Source organism: Choloepus didactylus, chromosome 19 (genome assembly GCF_015220235.1).
Source record: "Choloepus didactylus isolate mChoDid1 chromosome 19, mChoDid1.pri, whole genome shotgun sequence".
Classification (NCBI taxonomy): domain Eukaryota; kingdom Metazoa; phylum Chordata; class Mammalia; order Pilosa; family Megalonychidae; genus Choloepus; species Choloepus didactylus.
This window is the reverse complement of record NC_051325.1, coordinates 40,686,628-40,706,528: the sequence shown is the minus strand read 5'-3', so window position 1 is coordinate 40,706,528 and position 19,901 is coordinate 40,686,628. Positions and strand designations below refer to the sequence as shown.

At 49.7% G+C, this 19,901-nt stretch overlaps 1 protein-coding gene across 1 annotated transcript in view; it reads left to right on the top strand.

The window, feature by feature from the left end:
* The window catches only part of SOGA1 (suppressor of glucose, autophagy associated 1), a 75,642-nt gene that overhangs the window by 15,829 nt on the left and 39,912 nt on the right, over positions 1-19,901 (top strand). The window contains exons 2-3 of the mRNA XM_037811548.1: positions 3,597-3,821; positions 9,673-9,831. Of these exons, the coding sequence (XP_037667476.1) occupies positions 3,597-3,821; positions 9,673-9,831 (384 nt within the window). The remainder of the gene's footprint in view (positions 1-3,596; positions 3,822-9,672; positions 9,832-19,901) is intronic.

The window sequence follows — 19,901 nt, the reverse complement described above, 5'->3', positions numbered from 1 at the left end:
GTATCCACGAGGCCTACCACACCTAGTGGGAGTTTGGACCCTCCCTCCTGCTCTGCTTCTGCACAGTTGGGGTTCTGGGAGGTGAGAGAGACCCTGAAGGGTCACGAAGCCCAGCAGATCTTGCCCCTCTCCCCAGCTTCCCAGCAGGGCAGATGGTCACTGGAGAACTCAGCAGCCCCAGGAGAGTAAGGCCTAGTGAGGACTAAGGACCTCTTGACCAAAGCAGGGTCCCATCCCCCTGGGCCCCCTCCCCATGTCCCAGCAGCCTCTTTCGCTGCCCCCAGCTGCCTAAGTCCTGCCTCCCCCGGCTTCTGCTGCCCACGTCCCTGCAGAACCGGCCCGTGGGCCACAGGCTGGCCTTTGTCGAGTCGCTTGCTCACGTGGGGCTGTGCCAGGAGGGGTGACCCGCATTCTGCCTGCAGCTGGGACAAGCCCCCGGGGCCTGCCCCCCCAACCCTGGCCACCACGGAGAGACGGAGCTGGCATGAACGCAATGTCTTACATTTTCAAAAACTGGCAATGGTGAAGGGCAGGCCCTGAGGGGACAGCTGCTCCTGTAGAGGGATCATTTATTCATTCACTTACTCAGTCGATGCGTATTGAGACACTGCTCTCCCTCGGCCCTGAGCTGCTGTACTTGGTGCTGCCCTTTTGGGGAAAAAAGACTGGAAGGAAAGTGCACTGAAGCAGAGCCTCCTCTACCCAGCTGATGGTGCTGGTCCAGGGACCACATCTTGAGAACTATTGGACTAACATTTATTAACAGTGATTCAGGACCAGGTGGAGGAATTGTGTACGATTTTTGTTTTCTGTATTTTCAAAACTGTCTCTATGATCATGCTTTCCTTTTATAATTAGAAAAATCAGTTATTTAAAAGTTAAACAAGTAAGTGGCCCTCAAAAATGACCCCAGTGTTCCGAGCGGAGGGACGTCAGCGCCCGTGATCTGAAGGTCATCCATCTGTTGATGCGTCCCCGTGTCCTGAGTCCCTGCGGCCCCTGCACTGCCCCTTGGCCCCTCCTCCTCCCCAGCTGCTGTCCCTGTAACCGCAGAGGGAACGAGTGAGGTGGCAGCTCTTGAGCACAGGCCCATCTGGAGGCTGGCTGGACTTGGATTTAGCCGGCGGGCCTGCACTTCCTGGGTCGTGTTTCCTTCGTGCTTCCTTAATCTGCCTGCCTGAGTGATGCCTGGACCCGCCCCTTCCTCATTTCTCTCGCTGTTCCACCTCCACTTCCTCCTTTTCCCACTTCTAGTTCTGTCCCTTGGCATGGTGGGGGGGCAGTGAGTCTGGGTGGGGGTGGGGGCCGGCGGGGTGGCTGTCCCCTGCAGCTGACGCTCTGGGGGTGCCGCTGGGTCCACCCTCAGGATGGAGGCCGTGGCGGCAAGTGGGGATTGAACCCTTCAGGGAACCGGGCGGTAGCTGTTGGGGTCGTTGGAGCAAATGTCCATCACCTTGGTCTTCCCCTGCTGAGTCCAGAACCACTTGATCGGCCCCAGGCATCAGGCAGATGAATGTACAAATCCCCATCAGCCTTCGGACTTCTGAGAGCTGGGCTGAAGGGTACCGCTCCACCAGATTAAACCCACCGCCAAGCTGGCCATTTGGGACAGTGTTGCCTGCCCGTGTCCTGTGGGCAGGCAGGTGTGAAGAGAGCCCCAGATCCGGCTGCATTTGGTTCCTTCCACAGACTCAGGGGTCGGAAAGTCCCTCCTCTTTCCCCTCCTCCTCCAGGAGGATGGATGAGGAGTCCCGGGAGAGAAGCCAGAAATGCTCCGGAAGGCTTCCCCTCTAAAGGGTAGCGCAGTGGACATTCCCTCCCCTTGGTGGAAACACTCAGAGTGAAGAACAAGACACTTCCCCTTCCCAGTCCTTTATTCCCATCTTCACTGGGGAAAGGGCAGCTCTGAGGGTTGGCGAGTGCAGCTGGTCAGCCTGTGATCCCCTCTCCGAGGCCTGCAGAGCCATCTTTTTGCTCCTAGGACCCACCTCCGTGCTCCCATCTGCACTGTCCTTGGTTGCTTTCTCTGGCTCCCCAGGGACGCCTTGACTCAGTTCCTGTTTTAAATGCACAAGCTTATTTAATCCATTCAGTCATGCTAAACTGGTATTACTTTTCCCATTTATGACTCAGTTTTCTCATCCATAAAATTGGTATACTAATTATATACATCTTCTATTGTGTCTCCCCCCTCGTGCTTTCATACCTCTGTATCTAGCGATTGTTTCACATCGTTACATCTTTTTTGTTGTTTTCACCCTAACTAGACACGCATTCATCCATTCATTCAGGTAATGCAGGCCCTGTGCTGGGTGTGGGGCCGCAGAGGAAAGAGGCAGGCAGAGGGCTGCCCTCCAGATGCTCACAGTCTTGATGGGAGACAAACTGTGAATAAAGAATTGCAGACATGCTCATGACTACAAAGGGAAGTGAGAGACTTCTGGGTGCTTCAGACAACTGGGCAGGCTCTGCCCTGAGGATATGAGGTCACCCTGTGCTTGAAACCCAAACCCAGACTCGGAGATCAGCCCTCCAAGGTCCTGCATGACTGAGCCCTGTCAAATTCCCCAGCCTTTACTTACTTCTGTAGCTACCCTGGCTTTCCCACGCTTTCTTAACACATTGAGCCCTTTCTTGCCTCTAGGCCTTTGCAAGTGCTGTTCCCTCTGCCTGGAATACTCTCTCCCTGCATGGCTGACCCTTCTGGTCTCAGCTCAAATGTCCCTTCTTTAGAGATGGCCTCCCTGACCACGCCCCCTAACACTCACCTGCCCCTGTCACTCTGTCGTAGTACGAGGTTTGTTTTGTTTTATTTTGTTTTCATAGCACTTAATAGTATCTGAATTTTTTTTTATTTGTTGGTTTACTGTATTTCTTCCCCAGTGAAACTTGGGGTTCCCTACAGAGGAGTCACTCTTGGTCACTTCTCCCCTCCCCCTAAATGCTTAGCACAAAGCCAGGTACATAGTTGGTGCTCATAAATACTTGTTGAGTGAATGTCTTCTGCTTCCCCAGTGTATTAGTTTCTTATTGCCGCTATAACAAATTAACAAAAACGTTTAGTGGCTTAAAACACACAATTTTATATCTTACAGTTATGGAGAGCAAAAGTCCTAAAATCAAGATGTCTTCAGGGTTTTATTCCTTATGACAGCTCCAGGGGAGAATCTGTTTCCTTGCCTTTGCTAGCTTCTAGGGGCTGCTTGCATTCCTTGGCTTGTGGCTCCTTCCTCCCTCTTCAAAGTACACCCCTCCAAGCTCTGCTTCTGTCATCACATCACCTTCTCCCTTGCTGACCCTCTTGCCTCCCTTTGTAAGGACCCTTGTGATGACACTGGGCCCACCCAGATATTCCAGGATCATCTCCCCACCCCACGGTCCTTAACTTCATACCTGCAAAGGCCCTTTTCCCATGCAAGGTACCAAGTTCACAGGTTTCAGGGATTGGGACGTGGTCATCTTTGGGGGGTTGTTATTCAGCCTTCCACACCCAGGCCCCCCGAGGGCCCTGAGACAGGGCTGGGGGCTGCAAGCATTCAGGTGCCCTGCTGGCTGCCATTGGTCCCAGCGACCTGACTGCCCCCTCCCCTCCACAGGACGAGATTGAGGAGCTGCGGGCGGAGATGCTGGAGATGCGGGATGTCTACATGGAGGAGGACGTGTATCAGCTGCAGGAGCTGCGGCAGCAGCTGGACCAGGCCAGCAAGACCTGCCGTATCCTGCAGTACCGGCTGCGCAAGGCCGAGCGCCGCAGCCTTCGTGCTGCCCAGACTGGCCAAGTGGACGGCGAGCTCATCCGCGGCCTGGAGCAGGACGTCAAGGTAAGCCTGGGGGACTCCCTAACCCTCACAGGTGCCCTTGGTTAGGGTATTAGGAGCCCAAGGATCCCGAGTGGGACCCAGGCACACCCTGCTGCTCACTTCCTGTGTGTCCTTGGGCAAGTTACATCCCCTTTCTGTGCCTTAGTGTCCTCATCTGTAAAATGGGGATCCCTCGTAAACCAGCAGGACTTCTGCCAGGGATGCCCCCAAATGATGTGGTAATATGAACCTTAATACCAGTAGTGACTGTGTATTGAGACTTGTTCACACACTTGCTGCTGGGTTCTGAGTTTTCCCTGCACAATTTCCCAGAGGTTTGTTGATTATGCTAATAGAGTGTAGTGAAGGCTCTGGAGTAGGCCAGGGCTGTTCAAATCTTGACTCCAGTATGCCCCAATTTTGTGACCTTGAACATCAGTTTCCTCATCTGTAAAATTGGTATAACAGCCTCACAGGGTTGTATGAGGACTAAATGAGATAATGTACGTAAAATGCTACCATAAATACTCAAAAATGTTAACTATTATTATTCACATTTTCTGGATGAGGAAACTGAGGTTCAAAGTACCTGTCCATGGTCATGCTCAATGTGCATGTGGCCGAGTTCAGGTCCATTGGCCTCCCTAGCCTCTGCGCCTGGCCTCGTAGCTCTGCCTCAGGCAGCCGAGGAGGGATGGGCTGGAGGCTGGATCCTCCCTTGGAACTCAGCCCAGAGTCCTCGAGGGATGTAGGGGTGGGGGGTGGGGCGGGTGGGGGGCTGGGGGGTGTGGTGGGAGGAGTATCTGGCATAGCCTGGGGGCCCTGGGGAGGCTCTCTGCCAGGATGACTTCTGAGCCGAGGCCCAAAGAAGTGAGCGGGAGCTCGGAAGTGAGAGGGAAGAACCTGCGAGGAAGGTGGTCCCGGAGAGGATCCCAGGGAGAGACAGGGTGGGTGTCAGGGAACTGGACATCACCCAGCTGCTGCAGGGGCCGGGGAGGGCAGGCAGTGGCCTAGAGACGCCGGCAAATTCAAGTTCTATAGCATTTCCAGGTGAACAGGAGAGAAAATAAGTATTAATTAAGGAGTGAGGCAAGAGAGAATTTCAGAGGTCGCAGGGCCAGAGGGAATGAGCAGTGAGCCCCAGCCGCGGGCTTTTCATCTCCATGGTCAGGAATCTGCCCGGGGGACTGTAGGTCTGCGGTGTGGGTGAGAAAGCTGAGCTCGGAAAGTTCAGGCCTCCAAGGCCTCTGCCTGACGGGGCGGCGCGGAATAAACGGGTGCACAGATATTCGAATTCCAGCCAGTGGATCGGGAGGGAGGGTGGGGAGGAGCCCGGCGGCGGGGGCCTGGGTCGCGCGGATCTCAGGGCCTGGGCGGGGGCGCGGGCCGGCTGGGTGGTCTGCGCCTCCGTGGGCGGGGCTGGGAGCAGCTGGGGGCGGGAGGAGGGGGGCGGGGTGGCTCTCCCGAGTCTGGGCTGTGGGGAGCGGCCCCTTTTGTTGGGATTTGAACCAGCCAATCAGCGTCAGGTTTGCCCCCCTTCGCCCCTCCTCTCCCCGCCCTTGCAGCTGGAGCTCCCAGCTCATCCCCGGTCCTTGCCCGGGCTGGCCCAGTGTGTTGGGAGTGTTCTGGAGCCTTCTTGGAGACCCCCAGATTGCTGACTTCCTGGCACTGCCTGGGAGGGCTTGGTGGGCCCAGGTGGGGAGGGGGCTGCCTAGGAGGGTAGCCCTGGGGACTCTCCTGACTTGGTCTGCCAGCTTCTTAGCCCCCCACCACTTGGGGCCTCAGTTCCCCCTTCTAGCAAACGTGGGGCTTGGACCAGCCGACTCTTTCCGGCTCTTGCAGCGCGGCTGGTTTTATGGGCAGGTGGGTTATTGGTGAGTGGGTCATGAATCAAACCTCCGCCCTCGGGCCTCAGCCCCACTGCCCTCCAGCCTCTTGCACCCACAGTTGGGCCTGACAGCTGGAACTTCAGTGAGGACATCACCTGCCATGAGGAGGGCGGGGGGGGGGGGGGGGGGGGCAGGGTCGGGAGGTCTCTGACAGTTGTTTGCTGTGTGGTCTTGAGGGAGCATCTTCACATCTCTGAGCCTTAGTTTCCCCATGTGATAAATGGAGATAAAACTGGTCCCTATCTGTAGATTTCTGTGAGGATAAAGTGAGGTAATTCAGGTAAAGACAATGCTGAGCACAAGGCCTGGCATAGGGTGTTCACCCAGCAAATGGGTAAAAGTTGGCTTGATCTTATTGTTGTTGCCTAGGAGAAGAATTTATAAGGTGCTAGTGGGGAAAGTGAATGGTGTGGCGGTGGAGAAGGATAGGTCGAATGTCAACCCCCTCCAGGTGGATAAGAATCACCAGCAGGGCTTTTTTCACTATGCAGAGTCCCTGGTCTCACCCTCAGCAACTGGGATCCTGTGGGGGAGCGTAAAGGTCTGGGAATCTGTTGTATAAATTCCTACCTGAAGTGACCTCTTTGGGAAGCCCAAGGACTTACAAGTAGATGCTTCCTTTCTAAGAAACGGAAAAGAAAATGTTCTAGAGAAAAAGTTCTGGCTTTGACTTAATTTCTGTGTGACCCAGACTGATCACCTCCCCTCTTGGAGCCTCAGTTTCCTTTTCTGTAAAATGGAGGTGGGGGTGGAGTGGGCAACATTCCCACCCCCTTGGAGCTCGGGAGGATTCAGCCGCGAACCTGGGCCCCCACGAAGCTGCAGGCTGAGGCTGAGCTCCCGCTGCTTTGGGCAGGGCCTGGGCCCCAGCACTGTCAGCACTGACCTCACGGCTGAGCACATTTGTTGGTGCTTCAGGGATCTGCTCTGGTGTCCGGAAACTGCAGCTGCTTCGTGTCCCCTAGTATCTCAGCCTCCCTCCCTGAGGGGTGTTGGGATCAAGTGAGACAGTCATGTGGGGTCCCCGGGTGCCTGGCATAGGGGTGGCATGCTGCCAGGACTTGCTATGGATACTTCTGTTGTGGCTCTTCATATTATGTGTCTTCATACAAGGTGGGGTCGAGTGCAGAACTTTAGAGTTGACCCACCTGACTGCAAATCTTGGTTCAGTAGCTTCCTGGCTGTGTGACCTTGGGCAAGTGACTTTTCCTTTCTGAGCCTCAGAATGAGGATAATGATCCAAGTGGCTTCCCAGGCGATGAAAGGCACAGGCGCCTGGCATGTGGTGGGTGCTCAGGAAGCAGTGGCTGATTCTTACATCACCTGTGAGAGTGGAGGGGTCCCAGGACCCCTGAGGCTCAGGGAGGGGAAGGAGCATGCCTAGGCCACCAGGCTCCGGCCTCCCAGTGCATCACGGCCTCTCTCAGGGGCACAGGGCACTGCGGGCATCTGAGGTGAAAGGCTTTTTTGTCCACATTGGAATTCTGCACGCTGCCATGGCATATAACAGCCTGTGGGGATGAAGAGCAAAAGGAATTCAAGGAGAATGGGGCAGAGGGGACTGGGTACTCACAGCGTGGGCAGGGATGAAATCCATAGGGCCATTCAGGAACGTGAGGGGATTCCAGAATCCACATGGATCAAGGCTTCTTGGGCCATGGTGAGTATGGGGGTGATTCCCCAGATGGAAGCCACGGTGGGGCCAGGACGTCCCCCAGGTGGAGAGGAGCTGGTCCAGGAGCAGAGGCCTGGCCTCTAGCAGCCTGTTCCCTCACCCCAGTCAGGGACACAGCCTGCGCAGTGGGTGGGGCGGGCAGTTGAGGGGAGCATCCCCAGCCATGCATATTTTGTCATTCACTCCATCTCTCTTCTTTTTTGCTTGTTGGAGCTTTGGATTTGTTTGTTCAGCCAACAAGCATTTATCCGGCACTTGCTGCTGGACCACAAAGATGTGAATGATCTCATGCAAGGGTTTGGGGCCTTGATCTCTGTACCTCTTACTCCTGCCTCCAGTGCCTAGGCAGAGTGAATGAATGAATGAGTGGATGTAGTGTTCATCAGAACAGGGGCTTACTGGGTGACCTAACAGCCCAGAACTGGGGAACCACAGTGCAGTGCACAAGGTAAAACAGTAATCCCACTGATGCATTAAAAATTGCTAATATTGAGCATGTGCTATGTTCCAGCCACTGGCCCAACTATTTCATGTCTAGTATGTCATTTATTCCTCACAGCAGCCCTCCAAAGTAGGTTTTAACCACCCTGTTTTACAGATGAGCAAACCAAGGCTTTGCATGGTTAAATAACTTGTCCTGGGTCATGCAGCCAATAAGTGCAGGTACTGGGCTTGGATCCAGCCTTCCCCTTTGCGAAGTCCTTGTTTGGATGTTGAGGTAGGGGTTGTTCACTCTGCTTTATGGAAGAGGAAAGTGGCCTGGAGAGGCTGTGGGAGGAACCTCGTGGGCCAGCTTCTCTCTGTCCTTGGAGATCTTCAGGGACAGAGAGCAGCAATGGGCAGGAAGGGGCTGCTGGGCAGTGCTGAACTTCGTTTCTGGTCATTGTTTTTCCTGGCCTCCCTTGCACACTTCCAAAGGGTCTGTGCCGAGCTGGGCTTGGGCCCAGGTGGAGGGCAGAGCCAGGGAGGGCCCTCTTCCCTTCCAGCAGGGAGGGAGGCACCATGGTTGTTTCTGAGACTGGCAGGCACAGGCTGCCTGCCCCATACGTCCCCCCTGCCTGCCATGAGGAGCCCTGGCCATGCTGGCCCCTCAGTCAACCCCGCGCTCCCAGCTCAGCTCGGCCTACGCATGCTTTGTGTGACCCTGCGCCAGTCACTTCTCTCTGAGCCTCAGTTTCCTTGTCAGTAAAATGGGGACCAGATTGGGGTAAAGATGAGTCTGGCACACAGCAGGTATTCAGCACACAGTATTGCCCTGCCCAGTCCCTTCTTTCTCTCTCTCTAGTCCCAGAAGCCTTTGTTCCAGCCCACGGGGAAGTCTTGTTGCAGTTTACCGGCTCAAAATGACTTTCCTCAGCCCCAGAGGCTCCCTTTCGTGGCCTTCTACCTCAGGGACGAGGCAGAGGGTGTCCTTGTGGAAAGGGGTCTTGTTGCTGCAGAGTCCTGGAACTGGGCTTGGGGTTTACAGCTCTCTTAGTTCCTGTTTGTAGGGATGGCCTGGACACCTGCCCAGCCTGTGTCACATGGGGCATATTCTCCATCCCAGACAATTGGAAACAGGCCTCAGGGTCACACCATGACCTCCAGGAAGCTGTGCGCTTCTCTGGGCTTCAGCCTCTCGGAGCAGCAGCCACCACTCATTCAGCACTCACAGGGTGCCAGGCACTGGGCCAAGCCTTTCGTGAAGTTGCCGATTTAATCCTCCCTTCAGGCCGGCGAGCTTGTTCTGATTCTTACTGAACCCAATTATAGCTGAGGAAGCTGAGGCCCAGGGTAGGGAAATGTTTTGACCAGGATCACGTGCTGGTCACTGGCAGAGATGGGATTCAGATGGTTCCAGGCTGCCCACTCTGCTCTGGTTTCCCCTCCTGCTCTCTCCCCTCTCTTTAAAATGAGCTTCTGCTCCTGCCACAGGCTCTTGTGAGGATCTGGCAAGAGGATGGCTAGGAGAGGCTTTTAGAAACATTAAAAGCCCCCAGGAAATGAAAAGGCATTCCCAAGAGATGGCAAGACCTTTACAACTTTCTTGAGGCAGTACTGTCATGTAGACATTGGGAGCACAGGGTGCCTGGGTTTGGGTCCTGGTTCTACTTCTTCCTGGCTGTGTGACTCTTGGTGAGTTACTTGACCTCTCTGTGCTTCATTTCATCATCTGCTAAGTGGGGGGAATGAGAGGACCTGCCTGCTTCGGGGATGGCTCTGCAGCTGAGGTGGGATGGTCTGTGGGTCTCGCAGTGTGGGTGCCACCTTCCCATGGCCTCACTGAATCTGCTTACGCCCTTCTCACTGCCCAAACCCCTTCACCCAGGTCTCTAAGGACATCTCTGTGCGGCTGCACAAGGAGTTGGAGGTGGTGGAGAAGAAACGGATGCGGCTGGAGGAGGAGAACGAAGAGCTCCGGCAGCGGCTCATTGAGACCGAGCTGGCTAAGCAGGTGCTGCAGACGGAGCTGGAGCGGCCACGAGAGGTGAGGGCCCTTCTGCCCCGGGCAGGGCCAGGCCCAGAGCTGGGGAAGCAGGCGGGCATGGGCAAGCCCCACCTGGCCCGAGTCTCTCTGAACTTCTATGGGAAATGGTCATGGTTATGCCTCCCAGGCAGGGTTGTTCATTGATTCTTCCAGCACATATTTACTGAGCACCTACTGTGTACATTGTGTGCTGGACACTGAGGATACAGTTCCTGAGCTCAAGGAGCTCACAGGCCAATGAGGGAGAGAGACGGCCATCCATCAAAGGTCACATGACTTAATATGTACAGACGTGATAACGAGGGTGAACTTAAAGGTATGGGAATGGACAGGGTGATGATTGTCCATTAATGGGATTATAAGTATCAGTGCTGTATTAAAGGTCAACATGATCGAAAATGGTTGTTTAAAGTTATGTATCCCACAGATTAGCACTACCAATATAAATAAGTGTTTGCATGATATACTTCTAAGATATGACACTGGAACAAAGAGTTAACAACAGAGTGGTATATGGGAAAACTACCCATTACATATTATAGACTATATTTAATAGGAATACCTTAGCAGTACTACACTAGGGGTAAATAATTAGGGGCTGATAAGAGTTTTGGGATGTTTTATGTTATGATAATTGTTTAAAATGGAGAGTGATGATGATTGTACCACTAAGTGAAGATAATGTGAGACACTGATTGTTTATCCTGGACAGAATGTATGCTTTGTGAAATTAGGAACCTCCTACTTAATAAGAAAGAAAGAAAAAAAGATCATAGCTCCTGGAAGGATTAACTGAGAAAGCGTCATATGGGCCCAGCATGGGGCCTGGTCCTTTGTACCTCTGTTTCCTTGTTTGTAAATGGGGCTACCATGCCCTGAATCATTGAGAGAACTGACTAGGATAACCTATGTGGTGATGCTTTATGGACTGCCAGGCACTCCTGGCACATTAGGTGTGCAGGCAGTGCTGGGGCTGGGTCACGGGCTGGTGAGTCTGATGACAACCATCTTACTCCTTATATGTGGCTGCAGCACCAGCCTCTGAATCTTTGTCCATCCTCCAGCCTGGCAGGCCCTCTGCTTCGTCTGCTGTCAGTTAGGTATACAGCTTGTTCAGCATTATCCATCCTAGGTACTGTGTCTTGGCAGTTTTCTTAAAGACCCAAGGAGGTAGTGATTACGCCCATTTTACAGATGAGAAAACAGCTTGTAAGAGAGGGAGGGATGTCCTCAAGCTTCGCACATCAGCCTAGGTGACCTCTAGGGTGTCAGGATGGAAAAGGCATCTCAACTCCAGGGTCTGTGTCCCAAGAAAGTCCTGGGGTGGCTTCTGGCCCCATAGACATAGCTGGGCCTCAGCTGTCTGGCTGCTCACAAGGTGTCCCAGAATTGTACATTTTCCTGGGGCCCAGCTCCTTGCCACAGGCCTGTGTTCCGGCACTGAGACACCACCACCCTGAGGCCAGAATGGTCCTTCAGCTGCCCTCCCCTCTGGGCATGTGCTACAATGTGCCAGCATCGCCTCAGAGTGGAGAGAAAGGAGGCAGTGGCTGCTAAGGGCTGCTGTGGAGCCCTGCCTGGCTCCCGGGTTGGGTAGGAGGCCCCTGCAGGCAGCCTCCCACCCCCCATGCCCTGGCCAAAATAGAGGACCCCATCTCCACACATCTCGTTTCTGCCACATCTGCTAGTGAAAAGGGGGGATGGATTTAGAAAGCACCTTAGAGATCATCCTTTCCTTGTGGTACAGATGAGGAGACTGAGGCCCAGAGAGGAACAGCTTGCCTGAGCCCACATGACCTTCCTTTACTTGACAGAGATGGTGCTGAAATCCTGAAGTCACTTCTCTTTAAATCTCATTTTCTTCATGTCAGGAAAATGAGAGTACTCAGCTTAGGAGGTTGTTTATAATTCTTCAAAAGATTGCATAACCTTAGAATACTGTGAAGAGGTTAAAAAGAATAAGGTAGACATATATATTCTGATATGAAAAGATCTCATGGAAGGATTGTTAAGCAGGAAAAGAAAGTTCTAGAAATATATATATATGTATTATATATATAATGCGATCCCAGTGTTTTTAAAGTATTTGCATATATGTGTAAATGCATAGCAAAAGTCTGGAGTTAAACCCACTAAACTGAGGTGTTAGAAATGGTGGGAGTAGGATGGGGGGTGGCTTTTGCTTTTCACTCTGTTAATGCTGTAGCTGAGTTTTTTGGAATAAGAATGTATTGAATATTACTTGTGAATAATAAGGACAAGCATGTAAAGTACCCTTTACATGGTGTGTGGCACACAGTAGGTGCTTTAGGAGCACTGGTTCACTTTCCCTTTGAGGCTGAGGTCGGTGAGGTTAGTCTGGTCCTCCCCAACATGTAAAGCGCCCCTTGTGATCCGTGGCACACAGTAGGTGCTTTAGAAGCACTGGTTCACTTTCCCTTTGAGGCTGATGTCAGTAAGGCTGGTCTGGTTCTCCCCGACATGCCTCTTAGAGTCTCTGGATCTTTGGCAAAGAGACGTGGGTATTTATCTGCCGATTGTCCTCTCCCTCCTCCCTCTCCTTCCCAACGCTGTTGCTATGGAGACGGGGGTCCCTTAGCAATTCTTCTGCCAGAGCTGCTTGAGTCCCATCATCGTGATCTGCCTTTGCCGTCCTGACAAGTTGCTGCGGTGATGCTGTCACCCGGCTGGGAACAGGCGCCCCTGGCCTGAGCTGATGGGGTTGCCATGGAAACAGCTCCTGGCTAGAGAGGAGGGAGGGAGGCCCCAGCCGTACTGTTGCCCGAGGATCGAAACATCAGCCTCCTTCTTGTCCAGTATCATCCACCTTTCTTGTATTTTAGGCAGAAAACCAGTATCAGTGTAGCCGTGAATCATTATCATGTAGCTGCTGTGCCTGAGCGCTCACTCCTTGCTGTCCACGCATCCTCACGCCGGCTCACACTCACCACGGTCTCCCAACGTACACAGTGACAGTGTCCCCCGCTTTATAGATGGAACTGTTTTTTTGCAGGTTTTTGAGATATAATTCCCATACCGTAAAAGCCATCATTTTAAAGTGTTCTGTTCTCTGGATTTTAGTCTATTCATAGTGTTGGGCATCCATCACCACCATCTGATTCTAGAACACTTGTATCACCCTAAAAAGCAACCTCACACCTGTTAGTGGTCACTCTCCAGCCCCCCCACCTCCCCCAGCCCCCAGTAGCCACTAATCTTCTTTTGGTCTCTGGATTTGTCTATTCTGGACATTTCATATGAAAGGAATGATACATTATATGGCCTTTTGTGACTGGCCTGTGTCACTTAGCATAATGTTTTCAAGGTTCATCCATGTTGTCATGTGTACCATTGCTTCATTCTTTTGTGGCTGAATAATATTCCATTGTAGGGCTAGACCACATTTGTTTGTCCTTTCATCAACTGATGGGCATTTGGGTTGTTTCTACTTTTCGGTTATTGTGAATAGTGCTGCTATGAACATTCATGTGCAAGTTTTAGTGTGAACATGTGTTTTCAGTTCTCCTGGGTGCACACCTAGCGGTAGAGTTGCTGGGTGCAGATGGGACTCTTTAGGGCCATGAGAGGAAAGGCAAAGATGGGATCCAAACCCAGGACTCTGTTTCTCCCCCCCAGCCTACATTGGCCCGGCCAGGGATCTTCCTACGACCTGTTGGGTTTTCAGAGCCTCTGAAGAGGCTGCTCACACGAGTGCGCCCCCTCCCTGTCACAGTGTCCCATCCTGGCTTCCTGGGGAGCACGTGTCGGGGTAGGAAGGGTGCGGACCTGGCATTGAGCCTCCTGGGCTCGCTTCCCAGGCCTGCCGTTGTCAGATGCAGTCCGGCCCTAGTGGGTTTGGTGAGAGGAACCGTGACCTTGGGGCCACTTGGGCCTGGGTGTGAATCTTTTCTTTGCTGCTTATTTGCAGTGTGACCTTGGGCAAATAACATAACTGCTCCGGCATTCAGTTTCTTCATTTATAAAATGGGAACAATAATCCCTCTTCTCAGGGATTTGTGTTTGTGAGGTTTCAAGGAGACAAGCTGGTCAAGTGCTTAGCCCAGAATAAGGGCTTGATGAGTATTTACCATCATTACCATCACAGATCATCAGAAGCATTTACCTTAGTTAAGCAAATTGCATTTCTGCTGCCCGTCTCGTGGAACCCTCCACAGAGAGCTGCCAGTTGCGGTGGAAAGAGCAGTTTAGATTGAAAATCAATGGCTGCTGTGGGCAACGCCTCTCCTGTGACTTTTGATTTGGAGCCTATGTCTGAGCCACTCTTTGTTTTCTTCCACCAAGGGGTCTCCCCAACCAGGAGCCCCGTGTGCTCTGTGTCTGGCTTGGCTTCGGCCCATCCATAGGAAGAATGCCTCTGTCTTTAATGTGCACCCCGCATCCCAGGCTCCTGCTACAGTAAACTTTGTACACGCAGTACTCTGTTTTCCATCAGACCTGCCCAAACGTCCCCTTCAAAGTTGGTGGAAATCTGCCCAGCTATTGTGGCAGAAGGTTCGTTTTAGTCCTTGGAGGGTCGGCCTTTGTTTACTGGCAGCAGGGAAGCCTAGAAGGTGTTAGAGGGGCTGGGGCCCCTTCACACTGTGCTTGGGCGGCCTCTCGGTGCCTTGATCGACTGTGCTCCTGCAGAAGAAGAAGGGAGGACCCAGCTCATGCTCCTACTAGGAGCCCTGGGGCCAGGCGCCCTTGCTGCTCAAAGGCCTCCCTGTGCTGGGGAAGCCCCTGCTGCAGTCCCGGCCTTGCGGCTGTCACGCCCCTTCCCGGCCTCCCAGGCCTGATGCCAGAACATCTGCCTCTTGGGAAGGACGGGCTCCGCCCCTGGGGGGTCCACAAAGGAGCTTTGACGTGCTGGCTCCCTGGGAGGGTGCAGCAGCCCTCCAGGCCGCCGGGCCAACTGCTGTCCTGTGTTTGTGCTCTCTGAGCCTGCCTTGTTTTCCCTCCTGAGCCACAGAGCCCTGCCAGAGCCAGAGAGGCCTAGACAAGGTGGGGAGGGTCGGGCCCCCCCAGGAAAGTCTTGGTGTTCGGGCCCCTCTTCTCTGGTGAACTTCCAGCTGCTCTCGGCTCAGCTCACCCTCACCTGCCTAGGGGACACCTTCTCTCTGCCTGTTGGAAAGGTGTACGGGGACTTTTCTTGGGGAAAGGACGTTTTCAAATGTTGACTTTTATTTTATGACTTCTCCCCTGCCTGGACAGGTAGTACATGATTAGTAGAGAAAGTTTAGCAAATGTAAATAAACCGTAAGAAAACAAAAATCACCGAAATCCAACCTCCAGAGAGAATTACTATTTGTGTGTGTGTGTGTGTGTGTGTTGTTCACTTAATTTTTTTCTGTTTATGCATAGCATATGTATTTAAATGTGTATGCATATATACATTTTTAAGCTAAAAAGTAATGTAAGCTCAGTGGGTCAAAAAATTTCACTACAGAAGCGTGTAACTGCATGCCTAGCATACCTCTAAGGAAGGAGAGCCAGACTCAGGCTGCGTTGGTTGCCTCCGGGCAGGAGGCCCGGTGACTGCGTTCACATATTCCTTTTTGTACTCTCTCAATTTTGAACACTGCGAATATGTTTTATATCAAAAAAATTAATAGAAATAATAAAAGCCGTACATAAGATACAAGAAGAAAGCCTCCCCTACCTCCTCCTTCAGGTCTGCTCCTCAGCTGAACCCAAGATTTTTAATTTGTTTTGTATCTGTGTTGCTATACCACATATTTTTCTCTAAGGATCTTTTTAAGAAAATAAAGATGGGATCGTATTGCATAGATAGTTTAACATATAGAATAATATCGTATGAATATAGGCTTTTTTAAAATGCTGGATATTTTGGATTTCTTATGCCTAAGGTGCTTATTATAAAAATCAAAGCAATCAGAACTAAATAAACACAGGAAGGAAGGAAAGTCTAAAGCAGTATTTTAAACTGTTTCAGTATTTTAAATGCAGAGCCGAAGGTCCAGAAGGATCCCCACCAGCCTGTCAGCAGTGGTACCCCTTAGGGAGGGAAGGAAGATGGATGGAGGGATAAGAAGGGGGACTTTCACCTTACCTGCATTGCGTGAATTTTTTACAGTGAGAATGTATTTTTGTGTATTAATTGACATTTTACAAGTATTGTATAATTAAACACATTTAAAAAGAAGAAAAAGTAAAAGTACACATTCACTGCATTCTCTCTGTTAACAGTTTCCTATATAGTCATCAGACCTTTTTTTCCAAATGTATACTTAATACACACACCTACTGTATTTTTATAAAAATGGCATCATGCTGTGTTTTTTTAAATAACAGCTTTATTGAGATATAATTCAAATACCACAAAATTTACCTTTTTAGAATTCAGTGGTTTTTAGCATATTCACAGAGTTGTACAATCATCATCACCATCTAATTCCAGAACATTTTACCACACCAAAAAGAAACCCCACACCCCTTAACCTTCCTCCCTCCTACCATTCCCTGGCAACCACTAATCTACTTTCGTCTTAATGGGAGTTGCCTCTTCTGGCCATTTAATATGAATGGAATCATACAATACGGTGCCTTCTTCCACTTTGAGTAGTATTTTGCAGGTTCATCTATGTCATAGTATGTATTAGCCCTTCATCCCTTTATGTGGCTGAGTAAATATTCCACTGTAGGGACAGTCTGCATTTGCATATCCATTCCTCAGCTGATGGTTTTGTATTGCAGGTTACTTTTATTTTTCTATAACAAAGTATCTTAGAGACCTTCCCGTGTCACTAAATCTCATTATTCCTCGGTCCTTTTTAATGGCTTCATTAGTCTCATTTGTTTATCATGATGCTGGGGTCCCTCAGGGCCTTTGGAGACCCCTGGCTCCCCTTTCTGTCATCCTGCTTCCCTCCTCCAGGTAGTCCTCGTACCAGGAACTGCAGTGCTTGAAGGGGCCGTGGTCACCTAATCCATTGCTCGGTTCTATAGATCATAAAATGGAATTTCAAGGAAAGGGAGGGATTCACCTGGGATCCGTGTTGAGGGGTCCCCAGAGTTGAACTCACAACCAAGGCCACAGCTCCTCCCAGATGATAAGCAGATCATCTGACCCTTGGGCTCCCCACCTCACCACTCCATGTGGGGGGTCTTTCTCTAAGTACCCTCTGCCCCGGGACCCATGTGCAACTCTGCTGGGGGGACTTGTTCTGTGATTCTCACCCCCTCCTCTTTCCTTCTTGCCTGAGGAAGATCCCAGGTTGGTCTCCTGCAGTACCCCTGCTCCTGGCACCCCACGAATGAAATTGCAGCCTCTGCCTTCCTGCCTCGTTGGCATTTGAAAACGTCTCTTTAGGATTTGATTGGGCTTTAAGACATACTTAAGAGCCCATCTGGGGTTCCTCTCCCAGGCTCGGGGTTTCTCAGCCTTGGTCACAGGTTAGAGTCATGTGGGAGGCTATTTAAAAATATTGATGCCTGAGAACTACCCCAGACCAATTTTATAAGGATCTCAGTGGGAACCTGGGGTATCGGGTTTTGTTTTTTAAGATTCCCAGGTAATTCTGACGTGCACCTAGGTTGAGAATTGGCTCCACACTGATCTTCATCAAAGGAGGTACATTTGCTCCCACCCAGTCTTTGAAACCAGGTCAAGAACTATGTTGTGAACTATTCCCAGGCCAGCCGTTAGTTTGCTGTGGGACCCTGGACAAGTCTCTGCCTCTCTTGGCTTCAGTAGGGGCTTCGATTAAATCATTGGTTCCCACCTTCAGGGATGGGGTGTGAGAGGTGGGTGAGAAAGTAGGGAGCTCCTGAGAAGCATTTTCAAAAATGTGCTCAAAAATTCAAAGGCAAAACCTCACCAATATGAATTACCCCCCTTATGGGAAGAAGTGCATTTAGTTGAATAACTTTTTAAAACAGTGAGAAACTTCAGTAATGATTTCTGTAAAATAAGTTTCTTATATTTTGAAAGGTGTATGGGAATTGTGTAAAAAAAAAAGGTTTTCAAACATTCATTTGATTTCAAAATGGACTTGGATGAGGGATGTCTGGTGCCCTCAAAGCTGTCTGACTTTAAAGAAAACTTCAGTGTGAGGGTGTCAAGCCCTTTCCCTTTGAAGATGATTCTATCCAGTGATGACATATAACCAATTTTAGTAGTTTCATTTTTCTTAAGTTATTTTATTATGGAAAATGTAAAACATATGCAAAAGTTAAGGGAATAGCAGTAATAGGCTGGTAAATTTTTAAAAGCCAGCTCTCTGAGAAACAAAAAGCTCTGCTTTGTAATGTTTGCCCATTTCCATGGTGTAAATACTTCTACCATAGCCGAGTTCAGGCTACCAGTGTGAAGTCACTGGAGTCGTAATTGGGAAGAGGTGTGTGTTGTTGACTCTGAAGCCATTAGGAGCCAGCTCCAGCTCTACTGGATGGCGTAACAAATCCCCGTGTATGCATCACCCAGCTTCCATAATGATTTCTTCTGGGCCTGGATCAATCTTCTTTCATCTATACCCCCAACCATTAACCCTTGCCCCAAAATTATTTAGAAGCAAACTGGAGGCATTATATCATTTTGTTAGTAAACATTTTCTTTTCTATCTAGAGAGTAAGTTTTCTCTATCTTAAATGTAATCACAAATGCCATTATCATATCTAAAAACAATTAACAATCATTTCTCTTTGTCATCAAATATTCAGTCAGAATTCAGCTTTCCTTGATTGCTTCTTTTTGTTTGTTTGAATCAGGATCCATAGAGGATCCATGTAGTATGATTGACATGTCTCCTAATTCTCTTAAAATCTGTTCTTCTGTTTCTCTCTTTCTTCTTGCAATTTTTTTCGGAAGAAGGGGTCTTTGGTTCTGTAGAGTATCACTGAATCTGATTTTGCTGATTGTATCTCCATGCGGTTTCTTAGCATGTTCCTCTATTCTCTGTATTTTCCGTGAAGTTGGTAGGTAGATCTGGAAGCTTGACTAGAGTCAGGTCTGATTGTTTTAGCAAGTCTGTGTCATGGGTGATGGTGTGTACTTCCATCTGGAGGTGCGTGATGTCTGGTTGTCTTTCTTGTCATGCTGTCATTCATGGATGGTCATTGACTAGATTCAGGGGCTGCAAAATGACGACTTCCGGTTCTGTCATTTTATCATCATTTATAAAAAGAAACATCCCCTCATCATCTGTTTGTTTACTCTGAGGACCACTAGTACAGGAAAACATGATAAATTCTTAATTCTTTCTTAATAAAGGTGACCAATGAGTTTATTTGTTTTGTTTGTTTTTTAAGTATTATAAACTTATGGATTTAAACATTTGATGTGCTGTATTCCTTTTTTTTTTTTTTTTTAGTTCTTCATTTTTTTTAATTGCCAAATAGAACATTCCATTGTGTAGATACACACATTTCATTTTTCCATTCATCTGTTCATGTACTTTTTGGTTGTTTCCACTTAGTCCTTAAGAATAATGCTGCTGTGAACTTTTTTTTTTTACATTTTTGATTGTGAAAAAATAGCAGATTTCAAAGAATGTTACTGGTTACAGTTCCATAATTTCAGTTATTTCCTTATTGTGAACTATAACATATATGCAGAAAGATGTTAACTTTCAAAGACGATTTAACAAATAGTTCTATAGCAAATTTCAATGAATGTTTTTTTTTTTTTTTAAATTCAGTTTTATTGAAATACATTCACACACCATACAATCATCCATGGTATACAATCCAACAATCCACTGTCCACAGTATGATAACATAGTTATACATTCATCACCACAATCTATCTCTGAACATTTTCCTTACATCAGAAAGAACCAGAACAAGAATAAAAAATAAAAGTGAAAAAAGAACACCCAAATCATCCCCCCATCCCACCCCATTTGTCCTTTAGTTTTTATCCCCATTTTTCTACTCATCCATACACTAGATAAAGGGAGTGTGATCCACAAGGTCTTCACAATCACACTGTCACTCCTTGTAATCTACATTATTATATAATCATCTTCAGGAGTCCAGACTGCTGGGTTGGAGTTTGGTAGTTTCAGGTATTTACTTCTAGCTATTCCAATACATTAAAACCTAAGAGGTGT